Source organism: Salvelinus alpinus, chromosome 37 (genome assembly GCF_045679555.1).
Source record: "Salvelinus alpinus chromosome 37, SLU_Salpinus.1, whole genome shotgun sequence".
NCBI lineage: Eukaryota > Metazoa > Chordata > Actinopteri > Salmoniformes > Salmonidae > Salvelinus > Salvelinus alpinus.
In genome coordinates, this window is record NC_092122.1 from 11366112 (window position 1) to 11378008 (window position 11897).

An 11897-nucleotide genomic window follows, 5' to 3' on the forward strand; every position below is an offset into this window, starting at 1 on the left:
CTAGGAGTCAGCCTCAGCCTCTCTCCTGGAGTCAGGCTCGCTGGGCTGCCAGGCTACAGCCGCCCCAGCAGCACCAAGTCTGGTGCTAGGAGTCAGCCTCAGCCTCTCTCCTGGTGTCAGGCTCGCTGGGCTGCCAGGCTACAGCCACCCCAGCAGCACCAGGTCTGGTGCTAGGAGTCAGCCTCAGCCTCTCTCCTGGTGTCAGGCTCGCTGGGCGGCCAGGCTACAGCCACCCCAGCAGCACCAAGTCTGGTGCTAGGAGTCAGCCTCAGCCTCTCTCCTGGTGTCAGGCTCGCTGGGCGGCCAGGCTACAGCCGCCCCAGCAGCACCAGGTCTGGTGCTAGGAGTCAGCCTCAGCCTCTCTCCTGGTGTCAGGCTCGCTGGGCGGCCAGGCTACAGCCGCCCCAGCGGCACCAAGACTGGTGCTAGGAGTCAGCCTCAGCCTCTCTCCTGGTGTCAGGCTCGCTGGGTGGCCAGGCTACAGCCACACAGCCCATGCATTATTGAGACTGAGCTTCGGGGGGGGGGGGGGGGGGGGGGTGGATTAGTCAGATATAACCTCAGAGGAGGAGAGAAAGAGAGAGGGATGACATGATGAGAATCACCCCTGGCCATTTAACTCCTTTAATTAAATCCTAGATGGAGAAGCCAGAGAGAGGAGAGAGAGAGGGAGGGTGGCGGAGAGGAAGAAAGTGACAAGAAGAAAGATGAAAATGAGTAAAGGTAGGGGGAAGAAAAAGACTGATCGGAATAGAGAGAATAGGAGAGAAAAAAGAGCCAGAGGGAAAATAAAGTGAGAGAGTGCTTGCCTCTTTGTGTGTGTTTGTGTGTGTGTGTGTGTGTGTGTGTGTGTGTGTGTGTGTGTGTGTGTGTGTGTGTGTGTGTGTGTGTGTGTGTGTGTGTGTGTGTGTGTGTGTGTGTGTGTGTGTGTGTGTGTGTGTGTGTGTGTGTGTGTGTGTGTGTGTGTATCCGGTCTCCTGCTGTGATGAGGCAGACTAATGAGTTAGCCCTTTGCCATGCTGGTCACACGGCCATGCGGTGTGACAGGGATCTCTGCTCTCAGAGAAAGCAGGAGAAATTAGGTTTAGAGCAACCTGATCTCAATCTCACCCTGCACCCCTGCCACCCTGTCAGATAACATATGAACATTTGATGAAGTTGCCAACAAGCACTGATCTATGGTCAGTTTGCCTTTCTTCTCCTGGTGGTTCCGGTTATGATTGCGGGTGGGTAAACTGATCCTAGGTCTGTGGATCGCCTTATTTATGAGATGGTTAGAGACAGGGGGAGAAGGACATCGGGAGAGTTGATTTGGGTTTAATATGACGAGGAGAGCCAGGAAAATGGTTTGAGAGGAAGATAAAAAAAATAGGGAAGGAGAGAAAGAAGTGAAGAATTAGAGAGGTGGACGTGTTAAACAGAGTTCTGTGAGAGGTTGACTGTACCGTTATGCAAGGCATTTCAAATAAAATGTTATACTCTCATTGAGTTAAGAGCCACTTTCCTGTCCACTCTGTCCAGCAAGCCTACACACTTCATCACACACACACACACACACACACACACACACACACACACACACACACACACACACACACACACACACACACACACACACACGTACACACACACACACACTTCATCACACACACACACACACACACACACACACACACACACACACACACACACACACACACACACACACACACACACACACACACACACACACACACACTTCATCACACACACACACACACACACACACACACACACACACACTCACACACTCACACACACACACACACACACACACATTTCCCTTCCAGCAGCTCTATACTCCACAGGTTTAATAGTGCTGGTGTTGTTATTGGAGTAGCAGAGAACATATTAGTCCTGACCCAGTAAAAGTTAACACAGGCCTGCTCATTAGAACTACCGTATTAAGGTTCTGTTTGAACCAAGCAGCACAAAGCTCACAGTAAGACACAATGTTCTGTATTAGCAAACAGAATGAAGCACATCACTCCTTCACTCCTCCGTTCCCTCGCTCCACCCCTCCATCCCTCCATTCTTCAGCTCGCCTGTAGGAGGGGTGTATAAATAGACCCTCATTAGAGGCAGCAACACAGATGGGTGGAGGGGGGATGAATCGGAGTCAGAGTGTATGAAAACACCCCTACACACATTGGTCAATATAATTCAAATACATACAATCCTGAACAAGAATTGAGTCATGCTAATGTGTTTGAAGCGATAACCTTCTTAGCTTCACAGGCCTTAGCCTTGTTCCCTCATGACTGCTCACTATCTCAGACATTGATAGTGTTTCACCAAAGAAATCCAGTGTCCAGCAGGTCATCTGTAGATGACATAGATGTTTCTCCTGGTCCTAACAGCTTTTACACTGTGTGGAGACATGGACTGGAGACGAGAGTTCAGAGTAGAGGTCTGTCTGGAACTCAGGGAACATAACTGCTATATGGACTTGTACTGCTTGGAAAGATGGGGGTTTTAGGATTGGAGGAGAGGGGACAGAAAGAAAGAGACGGATGAAGTGTGATCAATAAACAAAGTAGGAAGACAGAAAAAGGGAGAGTGGGTAGAGGGAGGAAGACAGGGTAAGACCCATCTACTCTATCCACTCCCCCACTCCAGTCCATCTCTGCTCCTCTGCTCCTCTTCCACCCCACTAGGCTGTAATAACCATGTCAGTGTCATCTGTAACATTACCCTCTTCTCCTCCTGACCTTACCTCACTCCTTCTCTCCCTCCTTTGCCTCTTCTCCATTTATTCTACATCGACCCAGAAGACACATCGTACAATAAGCATCATCATCATCATCTCCAGCCGCTGGTAAATAACATGTTGGGAGGATTGTTCAGTGGGCCTCCAATCAGCCAGGCAGCGTTCTGGGTGTGTGCTGTGAATGTTCAGATGCACCTTGTCTTGAATTGGATAAATATGGCATGGCCGCTAATGTGATTTGATGGTCAGAATGACAGTGCGGCTAGTCCCTCTCTTCTTCTCCCCTCGCTATCTCTCTCTCTCTCTCTCTCTCTCTCTCTCTCTCTCTCTCTCTCTCTCTCTCTCTCTCTCTCGCGCTCTTTGTGAGATGGGTATTGAGCTGTTGTCCTTAGGCTGGATTCGATCAAACCTGCCATAGCAATGTTTACCTGGTCTTTTTGTTCACTAACTGTTGCCTGCACACACATTGTCTCATTCTGAAAAATGAAAGCAGTAAAACATGTATTTCACACCATCATCATCGACATCATCATCATCATCGACAATCATCCTCATCATCGACAATCATCCTCATCATCATCGTCATCACCATCTTTGTCATCATCATCATCATGGGCATCAGGTAGCCTAGTGGTTAGAGCGTTGGGCCAGTAACCGAAAGGTTGCTGGATCGAATCCCCGAGCTGACAAGGCAAAAATCTGTTGTTCTGCCCCTGAGTAAGGCAGTTAACCCCACTTTTCCCCGGGCGCCGAAGACACCTCTCTGATTCAGAGGGGTTGGGTTAAATGCGGAAGACACATTTCAGTTGAATGCCTTCAGTTGTACAACTGACTAGGTATCCCCCTTTCATCATCACCACTCACACCCTATTGTCTTCTGCCATTACAACCCTGAGTTCGTCCTATATCCTTGCAGTATTATACCCAGTCCACTCCAACCTCACTGAAATTACAGTCAAACTGGCAGTTCAAATTATAGGCTGTTTCCTACTTAGGAATATGCAGTAACTCAACCATTAAAGATTGTACAAGCAGTTAACCCAACCACAGTGATACCATACACCAGTTATTACAGCAGGCAGCCACAGTGGGCTTGGTAGTAGCAACATTACAGTGGCTACAAAAATGTGGGAGGTTTGTGTGACTGCTAGAGGTACAACTCAAATGCTGCTCCATCTCAATAGAAGTGCTTGGTGTATTTTAAGAGTACTGTCGAGTTGAGTACGGACATTGTGGGCTATTTTATTATGCAGCGTTTATTGTGGTTTTAGTGATTGTGTTGTACAGCTGTTTAGGGCCCTGAGTTTTTCATAGCAATGTGATCTGACTAGGAGAAACTCAGGGCCCTAAGTACAGGTTCATGATTGAAGTCAGAAGATGAGGGGTTTCTGTATCCTAACATATCTACCTCTTATGTTCCTGGCCTGAAGTTGCTGTTTATCAGCATAGAAACACACTCCTCACCTCAGCCTCCTTTGAAATGTATTAAGGACGCCTGCATGACTGAATGAATCTCTTTCACACACTCATTTTCTCATTCGCTCTGATTGAATGTGTTTTATCTATTCACAAAAGGCAGGGTGAGGAGAGAAGGAGAAGGAGACGGAGAGAGAGAGAGAGAGAGAGGAGGAGGGAGGTGTGGATGAGAGGTATTGTGGGAGGTGTCGTGGTGAAAGGGTCTCTCTCTCTTTCACTCTTTCTCTCACTCCGACTGTCTTCTGAACCATCTCATTAAACTCCTTTAAATGGATACAGTGACACTATCTCACCCCTGCCATCTCCGTGTCTTAGCCGTACCCCCCCCCCCCCCCCCCCCCACATAATATCTCTCCTCCACTGCTGGCCCCTGTCTCCAGCCCCATTCACTTGCTGCCATTCACTCCCTCGCAATAACAGCCACCTCCATAACCTAGATACTGTCAAGCCCTGATTCAAAAGGAATCTCCACGCGCAGACACAGACCACATCTCTGTAGCCTAGATATGGCCGGCATCTGTCCAAAGAGGTGGTCTTCTAGACGATTCTGGTTGAATGGTTTTTAGATAGGGGAAATGGGGGGAGGAGGGGGGTTGACGTATATAATTAATTACTACCTCTTATTATTATTCATTCTGTCTCTGATTGATTTAAAGGCCATCAGCCAGACAAGTATATTGTTTGTGTGCCGGTTTGGATGTGTGTGTGTGTGTGTGTACGTGCGTGTGTGCGTGCGTGCGTGCGCGTGTGCGTGCGTGCGTGCGAGAAAGGGAGCGACAGAAAAGGGGAACTCCACTGTGACAGAGTGACACTGATACTCAGATGTTTCAATTTAAAATGTATATCAAACAAAAACCAATGATTACAAATTTAAACAAACCATACCAGCTCTATGCACAAGAACTACTTTCAACTATTTCCTCTGAGTATTTTACACAAACATATTTACTGGAAAAGCATCGCAGATGCAAAGTTTGGTAACAGAATGACGGCACAAACAACCGTCATTCAACACGTGGCAAGTAGTCTATTGGTTAGATCACTGGGCTACTAACCTAGTCAAATCGCTGAGTCAACAAAGGACAAAACATGCCGATGTGCCCTCGAGCAAGACACTTAACCCTATTTACACCAGGGTCGCCGTTGAAGATGGCAGATCCTGGCCATGACCCCAGTCTCCGAGGGTGTCTTAGGGAGAGTTGGGATATGCAAAAAAAAATAAAAAATCCAATTCACACATGCGTATTAATACACACATGTACATGTGGGAAACAGGGCAAATAGAAGCACCCAGCAAATTATTATGACAAACCGTCATTCTGTTACCAAACGTTGCATCTGCACTGTTCTTCAAGTAAATACGTTTTTTCAAAATGTTCAGTGTAAATTGTTCAAAAATAGTCCTTGTGCATAGAGTTGGTATGGTTTGTTTAACTAGTTTGACACACTGAGGAATTGCCCAAATGTAAAGACGGGAGAGAGGTGAAGAGAATGTAGCAGGAGATGAAGATAGAGATGTGTTTAAAGGGTGAGGGTAGATGGATAAGAGAAAAGGAGTGGGAGAGATAATGAGAGGGTGATACAGAAAGAGAGAGAAAGAGAGAATAAGGAGATAGAGACGATTTCCTATTCCATCAGACGCACTGTGGCTCATTCAATATATTCCCCAGGCAATTACCCAGGCCACCTGCTTTGTCTCTCCTATCATTGTTTCCATCTCTAGCCCTCTTTCTCTCTCTCTCTCTCTCTCTCCGGTCTGTGCTGTGTGTCTGTGAAAACAGCAGCAGAGTAGTGTCTATGATGTAGAGGCAGTTCTAATGAGCTCAGCCTTGCATTCAGCAGGATTCCAGTGGTACGAGACGCCTCTCATCTCACACTGGTTCACTGGCTACGTTTAAACTTTTCATTCTAATTAAATAAATGCCCGCAAACCGAAAGACACTTAATAATGTGTCCCAATAGTTTTAGATTGTCTTCTCCTGTTTGTCTCTTATCTCCTTCCTGCCACCCATAGAAGAGGCCAAGGAGAGGAAGCCTCACAAGACTATTGGTACACAGCCACACTAAACCTCTTCCTAACCTCGACCCTAACCTCCTAACACAACCCCTATGACACACCAAATACTCTCCTGTTAACATGGTGAGGTGTACTGTATGTTGGAGGTGTTGTCTATGAGAGGTCATGTCCCAGCTGCCCAGGGGTCAGTGGGGGCTTGTGGGGGAGTGAATGGGGTTTGTTCATGGACAAATGAGTGTGCCATTTGAACACAGTGGGACTCACATTAAACCTCATTAAAGGCCCGTTGATAAACCGCTCCAAATTACAGCCTAGGACAGTGCATCTGCCAGTATGGACAATTATATCTAGAGGCACTAACACACACGCATCCCTCCTACTCTCTCTCTCCTTCTCTCTCTCTCTCTCTCTCTCTGTGTATTTCACCCTTTCTGTCATTTTCTCTTCCGTTGTTTCTGTCTCTCTCTTTCTTATATCCTTTTCTGTCTTCCTCTCTCTGTCATTCATTCTCTCTCATTTCTCTATCTCTCTCTCTCTCTCTAAAAAGATAATATCTGTTGCTTTAATCTTCTGGTGTTTGTGATTTTATATCTTGCACTCTTTCTGTTCTTCACTTGTTCTCTCTCTCTTTCTCGCTCTCTCCTTCACTCTTTCCTCTCTCCGCACCTCTTGTTGTTTGTCCTCCGTTCTCGCTCTCTCCTTCACTCTTTCCTCTCTCCGCACCTCTTGTTGTTTGTCCTCCGTTCTCGCTCTCTCCTTCACTCTTTCCTCTCTCCGCACCTCTTGTTGTTTGTCCTCCGTTCTCGCTCTCTCCTTCACTCTTTCCTCTCTCCGCACCTCTTGTTGTTTGTCCTCCGTTCTCGCTCTCTCCTTCACTCTTTCCTCTCTCCGCACCTCTTGTTGTTTGTACTCCGTTCTCGCTCTCTCCTTCACTCTTTTCTCTCTCCGCACCTCTTGTTGTTTGTCCTCCGTTCTCGCTCTCTCCTTCACTCTTTCCTCTCTCCGCACCTCTTGTTGTTTGTACTCCGTTCTCGCTCTCTCCTTCACTCTTTCCTCTCTCCGCACCTCTTGTTGTTTGTCCTCCGTTCTCGCTCTCTCCTTCACTCTTTCCTCTCTCCGCACCTCTTGTTGTTTGTCCTCCGTTCTCGCTCTCTCCTTCACTCTTTCCTCTCTCCGCACCTCTTGTTGTTTGTCCTCCGTTCTCGCTCTCTCCTTCACTCTTTCCTCTCTCCGCACCTCTTGTTGTTTGTCCTCCGTTCTCGCTCTCTCCTTCACTCTTTCCTCTCTCCGCACCTCTTGTTGTTTGTCCTCCGTTCCCGCTCTCTCCTTCACTCTTTCCTCTCTCCGCACCTCTTGTTGTTTGTCCTCCGTTCTCGCTCTCTCCTTCACTCTTCCCTCTCTCCGCACCTCTTGTTGTTTGTCCTCCGTTCTCGCTCTCTCCTTCACTCTTACCTCTCTCCGCACCTCTTGTTGTTTGTCCTCCGTTCTCGCTCTCTCCTTCACTCTTACCTCTCTCCGCACCTCTTGTTGTTTGTCCTCCGTTCTCGCTCTCTCCTTCACTCTTTCCTCTCTCCGCACCTCTTGTTGTTTGTCCTCCGTTCTCGCTCTCTCCTTCACTCTTTCCTCTCTCCGCACCTCTTGTTGTTTGTCCTCCGTTCTCGCTCTCTCCTTCACTCTTTCCTCTCTCCGCACCTCTTGTTGTTTGTCCTCCGTTCTCGCTCTCTCCTTCACTCTTTCCTCTCTCCGCACCTCTTGTTGTTTGTCCTCCGTTCTCGCTCTCTCCTTCACTCTTACCTCTCTCCACTCCTCCTGTTGTTTGTTCTCCGTTCTCGCTCTCTCCTTCACTCTTACCTCTCTCCGCACCTCTTGTTGTTTGTCCTCCGTTCTCGCTCTCTCCTTCCCTCGTTCCTCTCTCCGCACCTCTTGTTGTTTGTCCTCCGTTCTCGCTCTCTCCTTCACTCTTACCTCTCTCCGCACCTCTTGTTGTTTGTCCTCCGTTCTCGCTCTCTCCTTCCCTCGTTCCTCTCTCCGCACCTCTTGTTGTTTGTCCTCCGTTCTCGCTCTCTCCTTCACTCTTACCTCTCTCCACTCCTCCTGTTGTTTGTTCTCCGTTCTCGCTCTCTCCTTCACTCTTACCTCTCTCCGCACCTCTTGTTGTTTGTCCTCCGTTCTCGCTCTCTCCTTCCCTCGTTCCTCTCTCCGCACCTCTTGTTGTTTGTCCTCCGTTCTCGCTCTCTCCTTCACTCTTACCTCTCTCCGCACCTCTTGTTGTTTGTCCTCCGTTCTCGCTCTCTCCTTCCCTCGTTCCTCTCTCCGCACCTCTTGTTGTTTGTCCTCCGTTCTCGCTCTCTCCTTCACTCTTACCTCTCTCCACTCCTCCTGTTGTTTGTTCTCCCTTACTATTTCCACCACCGTGTGTTTGTTCTCCTAGGTTTTGGGTGTTGTTGATCCTTGACCTCATCATGAAAGATTCACGCAGTCATAATAACACTCAGGAATGTCACTCGCCTCCAATAAATGTTTGTACTCACTGACTCCACTCCTGTGTACACAGCGCTGGCCATCCTTCAGCCCTGCTGCTAAGCACACACACAGTGTACACACATGTATTTATTTTCAGAACTTGGGAAGGAATGACTCACCAGCTATCTGTCCCCTGGTATTCACCGGCCATACAGATCTACAGCAAAGTTTAGACTGGATGATTGTCAATGATTCATTCAGACTGACCCTTAATTTGTTTGACCTTTATCATGTCATATTTAGGATTGTAATCATCTGTGTGTGTGTTCACCTCTCTCCCAGAGATAAGCCTGCCTCACCCCCTGTGTGTATCTCTGGCCCCATAAAGCTGCCATGACGGATGTCCCTCTACCCCAGACTGTGTCCCCATGCTCCAAGTCCTATCAACAGATCTCAAACCTATTGTTTTGACCCCACAAACGTTGGCTTTATATGGATCAGGCCTGGTACCAGAGGGTTGTCAGGGCTTTAGTGACCTAGTGGTTGGTGCTATCGCCTGGTGTCCAGCTCTAGCTTTGTGACTAGGCTGTGCTGGGTGGGTTCACTTTCATCCTGTAAGAACCTGCTTCTACATGGTTTATACAAATGAAACATATATGCCATGAGACTGGCCTGGCTTATGCATGGTTCATACATTCAAGAGTGGGGTTACTTGTGTTCTCTTGGCGGGGATTGTACATGGAACCTTCGTATGGAACCTTTGTAACTGCTCTCCCTGTCTGATTTCAGGAGTTTACATTGCAATCAGGTATGTGTATTCTCACGTTTTCAGCATTGACAGTAATAGATAGATTCAGAACCCAAGGGGGACTTGGAAACCACTAAATTGGAAACCACTAAATTAGACACCCCTAATATAAGGTGTTGAGTTCACTGTTTCAGTAACTAACACTGGAACTTTAGAAGCACCAGTGGACATGTGCAGACTTTGGCTTTAGTTAAAGGAGTGGGACATATACAGCTGCCCTGGAGGCCTTAGAGAGGGAGACCAACACTGAAGTATCAAGGCCTATCGTAGGCCAGAGGCTTGCGATGATCAAGGCCTTTCATTGGCTGGCAGCTTTGTTGGATCAAGGCCTGCCATTTGCCAGCGGCTCGGTTGGATCGAGCTCCTTTGATTGGCCTGTAGCTTACTGGCTTGCAATGATAAAACACCACTGGTTTGCTCGAGGCTTGTTCAGAGCGAGCCCTGGTATTTGTATGTGTTTGCCTCTCACACAGAGACACACAGTTGTGGGCAGTTGTGGTGTGAGGGGAGACAGTGTACCATGGCGTTTATGTAACATCTGCTTTCTATAGATGTCATGGTATAACAGGAAGTGCTTGAATAACGGAGGCTCCTATCCTCTGCTCCCTAGCAGATAAAGAGTCCCTTTGGCAGGGTGGCGTTTGCCAAAACCCTTTACACCCTCTCTCTCTCGCTCCCTCTAACTCCTCACGCCAACCAGAATACACACCATAGGAATCCGTTACCATGGTTACCGGCAACAGCTCAGCAACGGCTTTGGCAACGGCACACTCTTTTTTTCTCCTTTTTTATTCCGCCATCTCTCTTTAGTCTTCTTTCTCCAGTCCTGCTCGCTCCCACTTTCATTCTCTCTATTTATCCTTTCTCTCGCTCTCTTTCTCTCTCTCTCTCTTTCTCTCTTTCTCTCTCTCTCTCCCTCTCTCTCACTCCCTCTCTCTCACTCCCTTTCTTCTCTCTAAGGTGTTTTAGTGTGGTGTACATTTCAGGGGTTATTTTCCCCTTAGTCTCATTGGACTCATTAGTGTCCTATGCTGAGGCCCTGTCTGAGCTTAGAGCGCAGCAGAGCAGCAGAGCACACACACCTGTGTGTAAGTGAGCATAGGCGCATGCAACTGTGCGTTTGTGGCATGTGTGTGTGTATGTGTGTGTGTGACATGTTCCTACAGGGCCTCTCTGGCAGCCAGTAATTATTGGACCTCCAGGCACATGATGTTTATGGTTGATTACAGTGATCAAAGGACGGGTTATGGAGACTGTCAGTGTGTGTGTGTGTGTGTGTGTGTGTGTGTGTGTGTGTGTGTGAGTGCATGCAAGACAGACAGAGAGAGAGAAATGCAAGAAAGACCAAAGTTCTGAGAAAAGACTGTGTTTAGTCTAACCATGGAAACTTTATGTGAAAGGATAAATGAGTTAATTAAAGTGGATAGTCGGCAAGCTAGGTAACAAAAGCAGACAAGCAATGAGTAGCGAATCTTGGAAAGTGTGCAACGCTTAGTGTAACGCAGGAAGCAAACACACAGGTTAGGGGTGGAACAGGTGAGTATAAATGTAGGTAATGACTAGATAGTGGAGGTGTTGAGAATATTTAGGTGTGGACGTCCTCCTGAACTTCAGCTACATAGTAAATATAGCTCAATGTAAAGAAACATGAACTTTCATAAATGAACACGGCTTTAATTTTACAAGCAAAAATCATTAGCTGTAAAGTAGGCCAAGGGGTTTCTTATGGCTGCATCCCGCTACCGGGATCGATATGACAGCAGCCAGTGAAAGTGCAGGGCGCCAAATTCAAACAACAGAAATCTCATAATTAAAATTCCTCAAACATACAGTGGGGAGAACAAGTATTTGATACACTGCCGATTTTGCAGGTTTTCCTACTTACAAAGCATGTAGAGGTCTGTAATTTTTATCATAGGTACACTTCAATTGTGAGAGACGGAATCTAAAACAAAAATCCAGAAAATCACATTGTATGATTTTTAAGTAATTAATTTGCATTTTATTGAATGACATAAGTATTTGATACATCAGAAAAGCAGAACTTAATATTTGGTACAGAAACCTTTGTTTGCAATTACAGAGATCATACGTTTCCTGTAGTTCTTGACCAGGTTTGCACAGCAGGGATTTTGGCCCACTCCTCCATACAGACCTTCTCCAGATCCTTCAGGTTTCGGGGCTGTCGCTGGGCGATACGGACTTTCAGCTCCCTCCAAAGATTTTCTATTGGGTTCAGGTCTGGAGACTGGCTAGGCCACTCCAGGACCTTGAGATGGTTCTTACGGAGTCACTCCTTAGTTGCCCTGGCTGTGTCTTTCAGGTCGTTGTCATGCTGGAAGACCCAGCCACGACCCATCTTCAATGCTCTTACTGAGGGAAGG

The 11897-nt window shown here is 47.3% G+C and overlaps 1 protein-coding gene across 1 annotated transcript; it reads right to left on the reverse strand.

Annotated features, from left to right (window-relative positions):
- Positions 1 to 340: 340 nt before the first annotated feature.
- Positions 341 to 8806, reverse strand: LOC139565708 (trichohyalin-like). The gene is made up of 3 exons (XM_071386211.1): positions 8774 to 8806; positions 6909 to 8669; positions 341 to 478 (listed from the first exon to the last, which is right to left on the reverse strand). Exons 1-3 carry the CDS (start codon positions 8804 to 8806, stop codon positions 341 to 343), a joined length of 1932 nt encoding a protein of 643 aa, XP_071242312.1.
- Positions 8807 to 11897: the final 3091 nt, after the last annotated feature.